This window comes from Salminus brasiliensis, chromosome 23 (genome assembly GCF_030463535.1).
Source record: "Salminus brasiliensis chromosome 23, fSalBra1.hap2, whole genome shotgun sequence".
In the NCBI taxonomy this organism is placed as follows: Eukaryota; Metazoa; Chordata; class Actinopteri; order Characiformes; family Bryconidae; genus Salminus; species Salminus brasiliensis.
Window position 1 is genome coordinate 6,197,840 of NC_132900.1, and position 18,299 is coordinate 6,216,138.

Below are 18,299 nucleotides of genomic sequence, written 5' to 3' on the forward strand. Positions count from 1 at the left end.
CGAATTGTGTCATTTTAAATAAAGAATCAGACTTACTCGCAGTGTTTGTTGGGTCAGTGTTACCTTGAGTTGAGTAAAATGCAGGATCTTCATCCATTTGCATATTGTTTAATTGTTTTTCTCACAATTGTAAAACCTTTTTTGGTGGAATATAGAACCATTTTTAAACATCAACAAAAAAAGAACCAGCAACAAGGCAGATACCAAGTACCAAACCATTAGTAGAACACGGGAACACAGGGCAAAGAGCAAGTTATCTGAAAGAATAAAAAATAATCTTCTGCAGAAGTGCTTAAATGCACTTTTACTGACATTTGAATTTCCATGCAAGTCAATAGTGATTGTACGTCACGGCCCATGGTGCTGTGTGCTGAATAATAGGCCTTCAATAGGTCTTGCAAATTCATATTGTACTCTAATTATTTTTGTCCATTCAGTGTAATCACACAAAAGGTGGAACACTGACCCCCAATTTCACCCTGCACCCTCTGACCAGTTCCCAAATGGCCACTTGAAGGACACGTCTAACGAACTTCACTCCAGCTAATGGAGTATTGTAATGGCCTTTAAGATGGTGATGCTGATTCCCCTTAGGGAAGCCAGCGAGGGCGAGTCAATGAGAGAATGTCAAATAATGACTAATGGAACAAGGCCCTGTTCCCTTCACAGTGCACCAACTCTCGGTGTCACCTTGGCAAAATAAATGAAAAAGTCATCCTAGTTCCTTGTTTACACAAAGCACAGAAACTCAAAAGCCTCCCTTAGCAGCTGGGATATCTAGTACTGCTAGCAAGATGCAAAACTGGCTTGAGTAATAAAAACGAAACAAGCAGGGTTTTGCTAGAAATGCAACTGGTCTCGATGGGTGTAACTTAATGATTTCAGCTGCATGGTTGTCCACAAACATTTGGACATATAATGTACTTTTGTCCAGATTATGATAACAATATGTCATACAGGTAAATTTGTTGCTCGTCTCCAGTCCTGTGTCAAGCACTAGGGCTTTTGGGAGCATGGAGTGAGTACGTGGGCCTCGTTCCAATCCAATCCCCCATAGTGCGGCGTGCCGTTTGCCCATTTTGACACATTTACAACTCCTAGCGCCCTTGTTGATCATGCAGTAGGTCCCAGTGAGGCCTGCCAGACATCGCGTCAGGTCACGCAGGTCCTGAATCAGCCGATAAGCCAGACTGACAGCGGCTATCTTGCCACAGCCAGCTGTTCCTGTTTGCTTTGGCTGTGCGTTGTTTGGCCAGTAAATTACAAAGGAGATGCAATTAATATGCTTACTTGACATCTCCCGCGAGCCACAGTGATTTAAGATGTTTTGTAGGTAATTAGTGTACAGTGTGTCCTCGTACGCATGTTTATGGTATTAAAGATGCAGTGCATGCAGGTTTATGATTAAGAGACAGTGCATGCTGCTAGTGTTATTATTGATTTTGGTTATGTTAGATAAAAGTGGCTTCATAGCCATGTTGTTAGCTCAGAACTTTCTCGTATCACATGACCTTCCCCAGACTAGGAGGCTTTTTACAATGCAGCGTTGAGCCCTTGCTGGAATTTGAACTTATGATCTCCTCACACTTGATGAGCAGCAGTTAGACCATAGGGCCACTCTAGAGCTGTAAAATTATACTACAACAAACTGTAACTTACAACAAAACACTGAGTAAATGTATGTTTGTTTTCAGCTCTTGGTGGCACAACCGTCTAACTGCCTGCTTGGCCAGAGAGAGAAAGAGATCATAAGTTAAGATCCTGTCAATACCACAGACCTCCATGTTCAGGAGTCAGTGTGACAGAGAGAGTGGGAAACATCTAACTAAATATTTGTGATACGGTTCTTTTTCCTCTTGTTTAATGGGTGACGATAGCCTGCCTCAGCTTCCTGGAATTGGTCAGAATGTCCAAACCAGGGCTCCAGCAGACTAAGGCGATGCCACTATGACCAATGGGTCACTGGTTTAAATCCTGGGTCATGGTGTCTGCCATCAGCAGCTGGAGCCAGAGAGAGCACAATTGGCTGATATGCCAATCAGCCAGCTGATGCGTCAGAGCTGGGTACCCGGTGCTTTGCTCTGAACACCTTGGTTGTATCTGTGGCAGTTCAAAAAGAGGCGGTTGCTGGTAACACATGTGTCTGAAGAGGCATGTGTCAGTCCTCACCCTCCCATGGTTAATTTTGATCTCGAACGGGACCACCTCTTTTGGTTGGACCAAATTTTGGACCTTTGGCCTGGCCCATGGTTGTTTGGTCTGAGGCACCTTTCACACCTGCTATTTTGGTTTGGACCAAACTAAAAAACATCCAAACAGGGCAAGCTATTCTTATCTTAAGTAATAACTTGCTCAATGCTAAACCGTGCTTATATATTTCTGTTACTTATTAGCAACAGCTGCCTCATGACGCCAGTGCAGAACTAAAAAAGCAAATCTCAGACCTCATGTTATGGCTGATTGACTACGTCTGGAGTAAGAGGGGAAAATATGCAAATGAGATTTTGTGCTGAATCATCACTTTAGCAGCTGAGCAGTGGGCCTTTAGCAGTTTAGCAGTAAGCAGTTAACCTTTCTGATTTAGTTACGAAGCGCATTGTTTGCATGTTTTTTCTCATTATGGTTTAAGGACGAGGAGAGGATGGGAGGTAGGTGAGTGTGTCCTCTGGGTCCACACACTCTGCGAATGCTGTGCGGAATGAGGTGAAGGGCTACTGGGTGCACTGCGTCACGCTTCCACTTTCACACAGGCACTAATTCATCAAGAGAAACTTCTGCTGCTGCTGCTCGACCTCCTCTGCGTACACACTAAGGACACACACACACACGCAAAGCTTAGAGTACACTGACTGGGCAAAAGGTCTCAATCTCACACTGACATTAATTAATCAAAAGTAGCAGTTTAACCTGCTGTTCGACCTCTGCTAGACACAGACACAGGGGACGCACCTGTGCAATTATTCACATTCACACACTCTCTCTCTTACACACACACACGTACACACACACACACACAAATACATGTTCACAAATGCCCCCTGATCCTGCAGAGAGTGGAGAATAAATGTGTTTTAGGCAGTAGTGACAGTTTTAGAAAAAAACGCTTCAACAATGCAGATTGTAACCCTTTATCATCTATACAAAACAGAAGCTACACAGTAAAAGAAAAGGAAAGTCGAGTCAACACGATGATAAAGTAACGGATTACAGTTTTAGTTTAGTCAGAAGTTCTCCTGATGCAAATGTTTCAGTTCTGAATCTCAGTTTGAGCCTAAAAACATCAGTAAATGAGCTGCAGCTGATTAAATACTGTGCAAGGTGTTTAGTCTGTGGCTCCTCCCCCTCAATCTGTTTACTGTTTATTCCCCGCCTACAAGTTAGAACTCCCCTGTCACACGACGTCCATAGACTGGGAGGCTTTTGACAGCATAGTGCTGAGCTCTAGCTGGGATTTGAACTTACGACCTCCTCACACTCTACAGCAGCAGTTAGACTGCAGGGCCACCCTAGAGCTGTGAAATGACAATACTTAAAAACACAGTTCTGCGTAAATTCACCTTTTTATTCTTTCTTGGACACAGAAACGTACATGGCTTCACAGCTCTTGAGTGGCACATCTTCAGTGTCAGGGATGTGACAGTATATTGTGTTGTATCGTTTCAAACTGTATCGCAATCCATCATATCATATTTTATTGTGCTGTGCCATCATATCTTGACAAGTAGGTTAGCTTGTGACTAGTGGTTTGTTTTGTTAACCTGTGGCTTTATATTTTGACGAAATGGGACACTAAAAACTTTTAAAGACTTCATAACTAAGAAAGTCTTAAAAAAATTCATCAAATCGAATTCTGAATGGTGTAAATCGTTACACCCATACTACCAGCAGATATCGATATTTCAGTTCACAAGTTTTATTTCTTTAAAATCTACATTAGCTTATGGGCTAATGTAGCTTACAGCCAAATGCAGCTTACATCCTAATGTGGCTAACTACCTAATGAAGCTAACATCCTAATTTGTCTAATTATGGCCTAATGTGGCTAACTGCCTAATCTAACTGACATCCTAAAGTAGCTTACAGCCTAAACTAGCTAACAGACTAATGTAGCTAACAGACTAAAGTAACTAACAGCTGAATGCAAGAGATTATTAATGGAGTTCTGGCACTGTACGAAAAACAGTTATCTTTAAAAACTGAAAACCGTGGTAGTGAAAAGTGTAGGAAACAGACCCTTTAACACACCTTTAGCACAGAGCAGAGAGCATGAAGGCCTTCACCCGGCCAGCTGCTCAGCATCTGCGTGCTTTCTGCTCACACTCCACTCAAATCCTGTTCCCCTTGTAAAGACTACTGACAGGCCAAGAAGTCTCGCACACAGAGAAGCCCTCATAATTAGCAGAGTACGTCACATGCCTACAAAGACACTGCTAGCCCCCCACAAGTCATTGGTGTCAGTGGTTCCGAGCGCCGTCAGACAGCTTCTTGTCCTTGCCTTAAAGATGTGGTTAGGTCACTGCTGCAGTGACCACACACAAGGCAAGGACCTCAGTTCACCTCTGAGTGAGAGATCGGGTTATGTAACAGTCACGGATGGGCTGTACATCAGTGGTCACCAACCCTGGTCCTGGAGATCCAGCTTACTGTGGTGGAGTCCTGTCTAACAAAGTGGACAGTCCTCACTTCCATGGCCCCATGTGGCCCTGCCTCATCTGAGCTCCTCTTCATTCGCACTGAGCTTTTCCCCACTTTAGATAGAGCGCTTCCTGCCTGCCTGCCTCATCCGCCCCTTCTAGAGGAGAGCTTGTCACATTGGATTATACACACACATAAAAAGAGCCCAAGCTGATGTTGAAAGAGGCTACCCCCCGTACGGTCAGGGTGCAGTGGGACACTAAGGTGCTGTCACTGAGGGGTCCAGTCGGATGATGTACAGTGAGGGTATTCCTGTCATTTTTTTTAAAAGTACCTTCTTAAATCCAGTGATTGTTGGACAGCATATTATCTTCCAGAAAAAATAGAGCCAGATTAACAAGCCCATTTCTATTTAATATGCATGCATTTCAAGCACGTCTTAGCATTTGTCATGCAGTTGTGACACAATGTCAAGAACAACTGCCAGATTTACATTACACAATGTGGACAAAAGTATTGGGACACCTGCTTATTCTTTATTTTTCCCAAATCAAGGGTATTAAAAAAGAGTGTATCCTGCTTTTGTTGGAGTAACTGTCTCTACTGTCCAGGGGAGAAGGCTTCCTACTATTTTGGAGGAAGCATTGCTGTGAGGATTTGATTGCGATCAGGGACAAAAGCATTAGTGAGGTCAGAATGTTGGATGATCTACACCCCACCACACCTCATCATCCCCAACTCCCCAAATCATCCCGAACGTATTGGATAGAGCAGTGATCTTTCACTGCTGCACAGCTCAATGCTGGGGGGGGGGGGGGGGGGGGTATACCCCTTTAGCCCATTAGGTCAATGGGTTCATGTTCAACTGCTCCAGAGAGTCCTATTCTATTGGCAGTACTTTTCCACAGGGACTAGATCCACAGTGCATTTGTAGATCTCTGTCAATAATGGGTTTGCCTTAAAGGGGTGTCCACAAATATTTGGACATATAGTGCAAGAATGGAGATACAGGGTTTTTTCTAAAGAATCGGAATGGGATAAAATGGAAACGTGCCTGATCCAATCCCACTCCACTCAAGCTCGTCATTAATCGTTTGATGTGAAATCGTTTGGCGCCGCTGGCGATCAAAGGTAAACGGGGCGGCAAGCCTGATGAAATGAGCAGTGGTGTGGTTGTGTGACTGAAACAGCGTGACTTACACTCTTGGGCTTGTGTGTGTGAGGTAGGGAGCTTTCATCTTATGTCTCTGCTTCCCTTGTTTACTGCTTGGTCGGTGTGTGTAATCGACGTGGGTTCGTGCGAGGACAGAAATTGGTCATAGCAAGCTCACATTTTCCACTTGAGATGGAGACTCGCCTCAGTGGCAGTGAGAGCGAGGCTGCTTCGCTTAGCTCTAATAACTGCCTGCAATGGATAGTGTGTTTATGGGACCAGAGAAAATAGAGCTGCACTTGATTACTGATTTGCTTGATCGACCAAAAGGCCTGACTCGACTATTGCCCAATCTCAGACCCCCTAAATAACGTAAAGAAAATAAATATCATAATAGGGCTTATTATGGGACTTCAAACTCACCGTGAAGGAAATCTCCAGGACCTGATCTTATATTTGCTGCATCTGTAGCGTACAGCCGATTACCACAGATAGTCATATCTATGCAGACTCCAAACACACTTATGATAGAAGCCAGTGGGCAGTTGTTTGCCTGGGCTAATCAACATATTGTTGCTGTCCAGTGAAAAACATGCATCTCCAAAATAGTGACTTTACAGGTGAAGGCAAAAATGTTCTGAACGTTGAATGGAAGTCAATGTAAAGAGCTTATTCGGAGTAATTTGGAGCATTTCTATTGGCCCATTCATTCAGGGTTCAAATCGTGGAGAAAACTAAAAACGAACAAAAATGGACGTTTTTCATTGGGCAGCTGCGATATGCTACACGTACGCCAATAAGAGATTAGGCTAAAAGATGGTGCAGTATTAATGTAAATGGAGGATATTAGAAATAACATCATACACAAATTGGTGCTGTATATATTAGATAAAACCTATAGACTATAGCGCACCCGTTGGTCAGGTAAACTAAGCATGGCTGGCAACAAAGTAGCACAACAGGGCCTCACACACTAATGTATTTTAAGAGGTACATCATATTCAGAGTTGTACAGTAATTAGACCACATTTGAACAATTTCGCATTCTACCATCTGTGGAATTATCGTAATGAATTTCTTAAATTTTTCCAACATTTCTAAAAATGTTGCAGAAGCATCTACAGTTGTAATTATAGCTTGTTTTAAAAAAACACACATGAATAGAAATGACTAAAGCATTTAGTCAACTCACAGAGTCTTAGTCCAACAAATGACTGAATGACTGACTGGCTACGTTGTCAATGTTCTTTGAGAGATGCCACTGTTGGGTTCCCTGAACAGCCTTGTGTGAAATTAGATTCATGGGTGTCAGGAATCTTGTAAAGTTTCCAGAAAATGCTAAATTCAGAGTCCAGGTGTAGAACGTCCTGAGCATGCAGGGATAGTAGGGATACTAGACAGTCTCCTCAGCTGTCTGAGGTAGAAAAGGCGCTGTTGTACTTTCCTCAGCACCCATCTGTCCATTAAAGTTCTTCAGTGATGTGAACACCAAGAAAACACAAGCATTGTTACATTCTTCTCTGAAGAACCAAAAGTGTTTCTTCTGTAAGACTGTACAAGGAACTCTTTTTGGAGCCTTTATTTTTAATAATGCTGCACATTATTTTACTTCCTGGAAAGTTGCCAATTTGGAGATATAATGTTTCTGAGTGACAGCTACAAAGTAATTACTGAAAAGTAATCCTTGTAATATAGGGATAAAGTGTAAAGTCACTGAGTTGAGAAGATTAAAAAAACACCATGATGTCAGTGGTCATATTTTGGGAACTGGACTTTGACCGGAATTACTAAAGGATCCACAAGACAATGCTTTCATTTGATTATTGGAGAATTACAGAGCACTTAGTCTGTTTCCCTTTTAGTTTAATGACAGCAGTGAATCAAATAGTAAGCTTGTGCAACAGCCTTGTTGGCAATTGTTCTGTACTTTCATAGAAGATAATTTATCACGTAATACGATCTCCACAGTACACACTGCACCTCAAAATGACACTTTTTACAGGCAGGATGGATTGGTTACATTATTTGCTGAGATATTTTGCTATTCGAGGATTTATTGTAATTGTTCATAAGTTCTAAAGTTCAGCAGTTGTTCTTAAAACCTTTACATTGTGAAGGGCAAGGGAAGAGATGGAATGATCAATCAGTATCTGTATTGGACAATTTTGATTGGCGATCAGACTGTGAACATTACAGAAATCCAGGGAAGAAGGTTTATGGTGATTCTAAGGACCTGTGACTGACTGAGGCCCTAATAACTATATTAAGTAACTCTTTTTCCAGAATTGTTAGAGTTATGGGGCCTGTGGGGCAGTGGCGGCTCAGTGGTTAGAGCTCCGAGCTATTGATGACAGGGTTGTTGGTTCAATACCCGGGCTCGGCGAGCTGTGGGCCCTTGAGCAAGGCCCTTCACCCTCTCTACTCCCCAGGCATTGGAGTTTGCTGCCCACCGCTCTGGGTGTGTGTGTGTGTGTGTGTGTGTGTGTTCACTACCACAGATACATCCATCACTAGTAAAAAAGGTTAATTACAGGTTGTCCAGACTCGTCTCTGAAGAACTCTGCACTGAAACTTTCTCCTGGGAACCAAAAAGTGGTTGTTCTGTGGCCTTGTGCACAGAACCCCTAAAAGGCAGGATGGATGGATGACACGGTTCTTGAGATTCTTTTACAGAATGTTGCGTAATTGTTAAGGCTTTACTCTGCCACTGACAGAAGCCACATTTCTCAGCACAAACACACCTCTCAGTAGATACCCAGCCTGTTCCTTCCCTCGGCATCACAAGTTCCCTGCTCCATTTGCAGTGTGAGTGATGGAGTGATTCCCCTGTCACCCTCTCTCTCTCTCTCGCTCTCTCTCACTCTCTCTCGTCCTTGCAGTTGATGGCAGAGCATGCATGCCAGCCCAGGGTGGTGTGTTGTGTGCGATGGCGGTGTGCTGACCCGTGTGATGTGGCTCGGAGGGGGTAGCAGAGCAGGCAGTGGAATCATGGTTCAGGCAAAGCAAGCTCAAGGCTATGCACTTTCTTCATGCCTCAGCACTTCAGCAGCTTAAAGACCTTTACTCTGCCCAGGCTTCAGTGAGAGAATGTGGCAAACAACACAGGCTTAAAACACACAGTTGACCTGGATACTATAGCATTTTTTAACATGTTAACCCCTTAAACTGCAGCCTCGTTATTCAGTCAGACCATGTCATCAACATATGATATTTAGGGTGAAAACTCTGAGGGGGGAGAACTTTGGGCTGGAGTTCAGCTAGCTTCTGCTTTATGCTACGAGGCCTAGACCTCCCTGAGAGAAATGACTGAGTAAAAAGAGGTGATGAGGTGCAAAAATTCCAAGTTTTCCTCATTTCTGAACATGAAAAAAACAGGAGTATGGATCCAAAGCTGTTGATCCAGAATATAAAAGGAATACCAATATAATCCATTGCATAACTAACCTACTACGTAATTAAATGTCATTGCATAATTGACGTTTATATTTACTGCTTGGGATATCACTCCTTTAAGCAGGTATGTGCAGGCCTGAACTGCTTGTCACCTAGTCTGCATTCCACCCAACATAAAGATGGAAATGCATGCCCCCACAAATGTAAATCAATGTAAATTAAGGATGCTGTTGGATAAAGATGCATCCTTGCATCAAATCATTAGACACCAATAAAGAAAGCCGCTAAATCTGACAGTCCAGCCCTAGTAGTGAGCAGAAAGAGCTCCAAAGCTTTTGGATTGTGGTATTTGCAGAAAGCGTGAGTCTTGTTTCGCTGTTTTCTTTATGTATATTGGGGATTTTAGATTTTGCACTGTTAAAGAAATGCTGGTGAAAGGAACAGCAGGAGCATTCAACTGAGACACGCTCCTGTTGCGTCTGATGAGTAAATGCATCAAAGCAAGTGCTTGACATTTTCATTTGAATGGTGTGTGTGACTTTATTGCAATATTAGGCTACATCTGTTCAGAATTAGGCAATCTTGTTTTTGCCATCTATTATATTTAAATGCAGTGCCCATAATGTGGAGTTATGCCATAACAACGCCCTGTTTCGCCATCCTCTCACCCTTTATAAACCAATCAAATCAAATAAAACCCTTTATATAGGTCAAACGAACTTCGCACCCACCTCCTGTCCATCTCCTCCTTTTCTTCGATTACTCACCACATCAACAAGGGGGCCCAGCTTCATGCGCTGACCACAGGAAAGCCAACCCGGACTCCACGCCAAAATACTTCAGAAACAACCCTCCCATTCTTCCTCAGGCACTGTCCAAACTGTAGCAAACAATATATTATGGACCTTATGAATTACTGAATTATTGATGCTAATAATATTAGATTTTTAGAACTCTCCTGTGTCCATCAGAGTGGCTAAAATACATTTATTAAGTTATTTTTTAGGTAAAAATATTAAATATATGACTTTGGTTGGGGCTTGGTGTTAGAAGCCTATTTACCACCCTGTTATTTTACCTCAGAATGAAACACCCTGAGTTTCGTTTTATGCAGAGCTTGTAAAAAAAACAACAGATAAGCTCTTCTTTTATTGGCTCCTTTATGGCACTACGGCAGCTCACAGGAGCCACTTAGCATAGCATAGTTTTAACACATTAACATTTTAACACAATAACTCTTACCAGATAATGCTCCCATCCTCTCATTGTGTCCTCTCAGCACAATATGCTGTTAGCAACCTGAAGAAATCATAGCCTGGTAGCTTTTAGCCTCCCACTCGCAGATCTTTTGGTTTGTCTTTCTCAAGCCCTACGGGTAAAAAAATAAGCCAGAATTTTCCCTTCTGGTGTGGAGTTTTTTCCCTTCCCTCTTGGAGTTATCGGCTAGTGTTAGCTCATGAGTTCACACACCAACCCATATTCTTGTACAGCTTGCACCGTCTGGAGGTGATGAGCTGCTCTCCAGGATCAAGTCAGGTCAAGTCAAGTCAGATTTATTTGTATAGCTTTTTACAACTGTTGTCGTCACAAAGCAGCTTTACATAATTAGTAATTAGTAAAAGACAGAGACAAAAAGAAGAAATAACGTAAGACATGATCAGGATCAGGATCAACACCACCAGTGTGTGTGTACTCACTGTCCCTAGTTCACTAGTGTGTGTGTGTGTGTGTGTGTGTGTGTGTGTTCACTACCACAGATGGGTTAAATGCGGAGGACACATTTCGCTGTACAGTGACAAATACGTGCACCTTTACCTTTAGTGGGTGGGGTTTATGTAAATAAGGGGGGTTTGAAATTAACATGTTTTTCAGCCCTGTTCTGGTTTTGTGTTTTGAAGCGTTTTATTGAAAAATATTAACAAAGAAAAGTAACATATTAAAATGTAAAAAGTACTTTATTAAACCCTTCTCAAGTAAAGACAAAAATACTATCATTAAATTATACTCACTTATAAAGTACTCAATTACTGTAATTAGAGTAAATGTAACTTGTTACTTTCCACCTTTGTCAGCGTTGCAGTTTCAAATTTCAAATGTGATTTTTAATATGTGTTGAAATCACTACAGCACTACTACACACATCTTGAGACACACACACACAAGCTTACACAGTCCTGTCAGATTCTACTCACATAGCCAGAATACCAGAGGGCCTTTGTCTGTGTGTGTGTGTGTGTGTGTGAGTGTCTGTGTTTATGTGTGTGTATAAGGCAGAGCGAGGAAGAAAAAAGAGGGGGGCTAGTGTGTATGGCACTATTTTTAGGATGAGAACAGATTTCAAAGTAGCTTCAGCAAATTCTCCCTCCCAAACCCCCAAAACTGACACAATCCCAGCCCGTGCGAATGTGTGTGTGCTTGTGCAGAGCTTTTCCTCAGACTTCAGTGCACAGCAGAATTATTTTGGGGTAAATTCTGACTCACCGGGCTTTATGATGACAAATCTAACCTAATTTCGTTAATCTTTCACACAACAGAGCTGTTGGTGGCATGCACAGATTATCTAACTGTACCCATTCTGTTGGTTTTATCATGGGTTTATCCTGCTTACATTACCCATAGACCTGAAACCTGAAGGAAAATGTGCATGATGTTGTGGGTTTGTCTTCAGGACAGTGCTCTGACTGTACACTGTGAAAAGTAGAAGTTTCTTGAGGAACTTTGAGGGGTTCTTCAACTTAAACTTTGGAGGAACCTCTCTAGAAATCTCTCTCTCTAAAAGGGTCATTTAAAGCACCTTAAATTCCACAGTTTCAAATTGAAGAACCTCCAAGATTTCCTCAAGGAAAGCCAGAACAAGTCAGGGCTGCAGTTGCCTCTGTAGCAAAGCACATTTTTGTAAAGCTACCACTCTGTGTTAACTAGCTAGAATCAGCCAAGAACAGAAGCTGAGGCTGCAGTGGGCACAGGCTCACCAACACTGGTCAGTTAAAGACTGTTAGTAGCCTGGTCTGATCAAACTTCAGAAAGAGTCAGAATTTCATACAGACAGCATGAATCAGCCAACCTGCCTTGTGTCTAAACAGTCCAGGCTGGTGAAAGTGGTGAGGGAATTGGTGTTGGGAATGTTTTGTTGGCACACTTATGCCTGGCATTCCCAACCAATCATCACTAAAAGGCCACATTGTCGTTCCTTCGTGGCCACAATTGACCCTGCATGATGATGCACCAATAAATTCTGTGTTTTTTTAGGGACTTTCCCAGTATCTGAATCTGAATAGAAAAGCTTGGGGATGTGGTAGAACGGGAGATTTGGAGGAATTATGTGATGCAGTCATCCAACATATTGTGGAATCCATGCTATGAAAAATTGATGCTGTTTTGAGAACTTTCTACGATTTCAAAGGTTCAGCCGATTTCTGTTGTAGTAGGTATTATGGGATGTGGTTAGCCAAGAGTGTCTATACCACAGTGTCTGTGTGTTTTATGGCCCAAACTGTCCGAGCAGAAAATCAATGTGTGTCTATAACTGTCTGCTTTATCAATGGCAAAGTGAAGACTCAACAAGAGTGCTTCCCTCGCTCCCTCCCTCGCCCTCTCCCTCTATCATTCTGTTTAGTATCCCGAATTACACTGGAGGAATGAAGCAGAATAGAGGAGAGAGAAATGTTGAATAATGAATTTTGAATAATGGGTGTCTAGACGGCATGGCATGCATGGCATTCACTGCCTCAGATAGCTAATTTATCTTTGACTGCACTCCGTGCTTATGTTCAGGCTAGAAAGCATTCATCAGTGAGTTATAGCAGTAGTTTCTTTTTTGGATGGCTTCTGGGCCACAGCATGCATATTTTACAATTAACCATTACAAGCGTCTTCAAACAAAGGCTGCAGTAAGTCCTCCTGCAGAGTGCCTGACTCTTATCCCACGATTATGCAGTAAGTTCTGACAAGGCCTTAAGCGATCTGTATCTGTTGGCTGATAATGTCAGCCTGTGTAGAAGTCCTGCTGATTTATTGGTATCTGCAAACTCGCATTAGCTGGTGTTGTTGTTGTTGTTTTAGATGTAAAACACCTCATGAACCTAACTTGTAACTCAATTACTCATGTTAAGTAGGTTGATGATTTTCCACAAGGAGGCACTGTTAGCACCCAACAAGTTTTCTGTGCTTGGATCAACAGCCAGGCACCTAAGGCTGTTTGATGCAATCCATAGAGGCCCCACCTCACAACTTACAGGACTACAGGATCTGCTGCTAGCATCCTGATGCCAGAGACCATGAGGTCTTGTGGAGTCCATGCCTCAAATGGTTAGATCTGTTGTGGCGGTACAAGGGGGACCTACTCAGTATTAGACACTAGGTACTTATGTTATGGCTGATCAGTGTATACTGTACTTTATCTCACACATTACTTTGCTGCTCTTCTTTAGTAGATGAAGATGACGTAAGCATGAGAGTGGCTGAGTGTACATCCCGGGAACTGCTGGACCTAAAAACGATCTTGCCATCTCCTTTGAGAACTCACTGGTCACTCCTTCTACAGAAGCTAGAAGCCTTGGTGTAGTCATGGATGATCAGTTATCGTTCTCAGGTCATGTTGCAAATGTAACTCGGTCCTGCAGATTCCTCCTGTACAACATCCGGAGAATTCGACCCTTCCTCTCTAGAGAGGCCATCCAGGTGCTTGTTCAGTCTCTCGTCACTTTCAGATTTGATTACTGCAACTCTCTTCTGGCTGGTCTCCCTCTGCGCACCATCAGACCCCTGCAACTTATCCAGAATGCAGCGGCACGGGTCGTCTTCAACGTTCATAAATGTAGCCATGTCACTCCACTGCTGCGTTCTCTCTTCAATGGCTTCCTGTAGCTGCTGCCTGCATCAGATTCAAAACCCTGACGCTGGCTTACAAAGCCCAGAATGGACCAGCCCCTCCATACTTCACAGCCCCGCCACCCCTCAAAATCCGCGGAATACAAGCGTCCAGGCTTTTTTCTGTCCTAGCACCGAAGTGGTGGAATGAGCTTCCCCTGGGTGTCCGAACGGCAGAGTCACTCGCTGTCTTCAAACACAGACTGAAGACCCACCTCTTCAGAGAGTACTTGGGCGAATAGCAGGGTATTATGGTCAACTTTTTGATTTTCTTGGGTAAATAGCAAAGTACTTTTGTAAGTCGCTCTGGATAAGAGCGTCTGCTAAATGCCATAAATGTAAATGTAAATGAGTGTTAATCTGCTGGCTGGTGTTAAGGAACGTGTATCGTTGTTGGTTTGGAGTGTTTTAGTATTGTGTCAGAACGTTGCCTGGCCTGTGTAAGTCAAATCAACTCTAACTCCGTATCCAGCCCTCGATGCAAATCTGATGGTATGTTCAGGAACGCAAAACTGTTCAGTGCTGTTTAAAATGTCTAGTGAGGAGTTGTCTCCTGGGAAGAAAGCTGGAGAGGCCGTTTCCATTCCATAGCCCCAGAAAGTGACCCCACTGAGGGTTTAATGTAGTGACACGAGTAGATGTGACTGAGCAACCCTGTGAGACCTAGCAAGGGCCGCAGAGAGTGCAGGATTTGGCAATTACAGGGAGCACTCTGACTTGGCTGGAATCCCCACATGAGTCTCTGAGTGCGATGGAACTGTGCCCAGTGACTCAACCTTTAAGTGTGTGCCAAAGCCCACAAACAGCAGCTATATCATTCATTAGCTCTCACTCCACACAAATCCAGATAACCAGATTAGATGGGCTCTGATACGCACACCCAGTCCGTAAATGCATTATCTAGCTCGTTTGGAGGCAATCCCCCCTTTGTTCCCAATTAGCTTTTTTCACTGTCTGCCTGTTGTGAAAACCTTGATAAAGATTTCATGAGGTCCTGGAATTAGGATGCACGTTTTCTGCAGTATTGATGTTTTTAGCTGTAGGGATTGATTCCTTGTCTAGACATGGACTACAAAATTAGCTTTAAAAAAGGAATCTAACTTTTTAACTGCTTTTCATGTATTTTTTTCCTGTCAATTTAGTGCTAGTCAACTCCCAAGACTGGCTTCAGTGTGTATAGCGAAATCAATAGTATTAAAGTATCTCTTACAAAGTTCATACAGTTTGGATCTGGATTATCTGAATCTCTGCAGGAATGTCTTCTGAATGTTATCGAATTATTCGAGTTCCAAAAAAACGCTAAAGTTTGCGAGGAAGACCACCAGTGGCCACTCCTGAAGCTGTCTTCATTTCGATCTAACTCCCATATAAATGTACTGCTCCAGGGGCCTTGAGTGGTCCAGTGGAATAAGGCGCCATCACTATGACCAGAGGATCGCTAGTTCAAATCCCAGTCATACCGCTAGCCATCAGCAGCTGGGGCCCAGAAAGGGCACAAGTGGAGCACGATGAGTGGGGTGGGTAGATCACTCCCCACATAGCTCCAGTGCAGCACTGGCGTCTGCTGGCTAATGCATCAGAGCACAGGGTGTTTTCCTCCAAGCATGCATGTTTAAGATCAGGAGTGCTAAATCCTGGTCCTGGAGATCTGTCACCCTGAAGAGTTCAGATCCAACACAGCTGACTCTAATGTTCAGTTGTTCCTGAAGGCCTTCATTATCTGGATCGGGTGTGTTAGATTCAGGGTGGAGCTAAAGTCTGCAGGGTGGTAGAGCTCCAGGACCAGAATTGAGCAGCCCTGCTTTAGATAAAATATAGAGAAATTATTTTTAAAGCTTCAAATGTCTGTGCTTAAGTTGATGCACTATATATATATATATATATATATATATATATATATATATATATATATATATATACACAGATATAATATTTAATAGTCTTAATGACAAGCTGAACAAAAATATTCAAAATTGGCCAAACTCTATTGAAAGATACTTTAGGGAAACGAGTGGTCTTTTTGTGGCCCCCTTTTTAACACTCTGAGATCACATCTCTATGAACTATTAATGCCGAGGTCCATGTAATTCCAAAAGTTTCACAAACATTTAAACTCAGAGCTCAGCACAGTGCTGCAAACTCTACAAAAGTTGATTTAAAACTGGTGATTGGACGCAGTCTAGCTCATGCAGGCTTCCACTGCCAATTTTTCAATGCAGGTACCCCCAACCATGGGCAGCATATGGCTCAGCTGGGCATCAAACTTGAGTCGCAGCGGTATGTGACTCACTTCTGCACTGGAAGCAATGCTGAAGCATGGATGCCGAAATGTGCTTTAATACCTAACTCCATGAATCTGCTCAATGGTTCTTGTGCCGAGGCACCGCAGTGCCATAGTAAATTGCTCATCGCATGCTGTAAAGTGAAGTGATTCATGGTGGGGGGGTGGGATTCATACTGGTTATATTTGATTTGTCCAGCCATGTAGGACTGCAGAGGGAGCCTGAGGCTAATAACACTTTTCTGGAAAGGACATCTGCCTCAACTTTTAATTCCTCTTGCGCTGACTTGATATACAGCATTTATAAATCTGGGGTACTCCTTCTCCTCTCTGTAGCAATTTAGCTTCCAGCTGCTCATTTCAGTTCAGATTAGGGCCAGTCATTGAGCCAGGCGCTCAGTAGTGCTCAACGTCCTGGCCAAATGTAATGCAAGGAAAATTCCGCCGGTGCTTTTGCAGAATCCCCCGTTCTGTTAGTCTTTGGAGTCTTAACAGCCTTTGTGATAGTATCTGCATGATGTTGATGAGATAAGCTCGATACGGATAGATTCAAGTGCCATTAGACACAGCGCCGACCGCTGAGGCGAGTTCCGTGGTCCTTTCATACCTGGAATTAGCGTTACGTAAGCAGCTATGTGTAATTCATCAATAGGCCTGTTCCATCCGCTTAGCCACACTATCGCTTTGGTAAGAGATGTGAGGACTATAAACAGCGTATTAGCGTAGGACAATGGCTCTTTCAGCTCTTGTCTCTTTCTGAATTCAATGTCATCTGCTGTTCTGCTGGCACGACAAATATCTCCTCCTTTTATGTAATCAGAAGGTCGCGCGCCATCTAGCAGCTTTAATTTATTCAAAGTGAAATGACATGCTCAGTCTGTGCAGGCAGGCGCAAACGCACCCTTGCGCACTCGCGCACAGGCTTCCTGCAGGCACTTCAGAAATGGTTTCCAGGCACATCCTCTTGTCTGCTTGCATTTTCCATAGGTTTGAAGTGTTCAGTATGTCCAGTGAGGTGAGTCACTGGCATATGGTGCATGCAGGCCCCAAAGCGCTCGCTTATTTCCCGGGCCTCAGTTTGCCCAGCCAAGGCCTAATTGCAAAGCTTAGAAGTGAACCAGGTTTATCCTAGATGTTGATACAAATCCCTTCAGTCAACAGCTCTTGCCACAATGTGGAGGACTTCTATGCTAATGCATGTATCATGCAGTTTTTCAAGGAATAACATGTAGAGTGCACAGCTGTTCTAATTACACACCTACCCCTCTCTCCATTTCTCTCCCGCCATGATTTCCACCCTCCATGCTGTTCCTCTCTATCTCTGCCTCCATCACTTTCTCTCTTTTTTCCATCTACCTCCCTCTCTCTTCTTCCCGTAGGTGTGTGGTAGACTGATCCCTCCTGAGTGAGGTGGGGGTGGGGGTGCTCATGGCTGCCGCACAGGGCCTGGGCTGGCTGGGCTTGAGCCTGGCTCTGCTGGCCCTCAGCGTGGTGTGCCAGAGCTGCCCGCCACGGTGTGAATGTGTGGCTCAGCTGCGCTCCGTGTCCTGCCAGCGCAAGCGCCTGTCCGGAGTGCCCGAGGGCATCCCCACAGAGACACGGCTGCTGGACCTCAGTCGGAACCGGCTGCGCTGGATGGCGCCGGGAGACCTGGCGCCGTACCCACGGCTGGAGGAAGTGGACCTGAGCGAGAACCTCATCTCCACGCTGGAGCCCAACGCCTTTGCCAGTCTTCAGGCTCTTCGCACACTGCGTCTCCGGGGAAATCAGCTGAAGCTGGTGCCCATGGGCGCGTTTGCTCGTCTGTCGAACCTCACCACCCTGGACCTGAGCGAGAACAAGATTGTTATCCTGCTGGACTACACTTTTCAGGACCTGCGCAGCCTCAAACACTTGGAGGTCAGAATAACTCATAATGTGAAAAGACAAATCCTTGCAAATGTGACGTCATTCAGTGTTTAATGTCTG

The 18,299-nt window shown here is 43.8% G+C and overlaps 1 protein-coding gene across 1 annotated transcript in view; it reads left to right on the plus strand.

The window, feature by feature from the left end:
• lingo3b (leucine rich repeat and Ig domain containing 3b) overlaps nucleotides 1–18,299 on the plus strand; it is a 59,458-nt gene that overhangs the window by 26,986 nt on the left and 14,173 nt on the right. Inside the window, exon 2 of the mRNA XM_072669015.1 lies at nucleotides 17,711–18,230. Within this exon, the coding sequence (XP_072525116.1) occupies nucleotides 17,760–18,230 (471 nt within the window). The 5' untranslated portion in view covers nucleotides 17,711–17,759. The remainder of the gene's footprint in view (nucleotides 1–17,710; nucleotides 18,231–18,299) is intronic.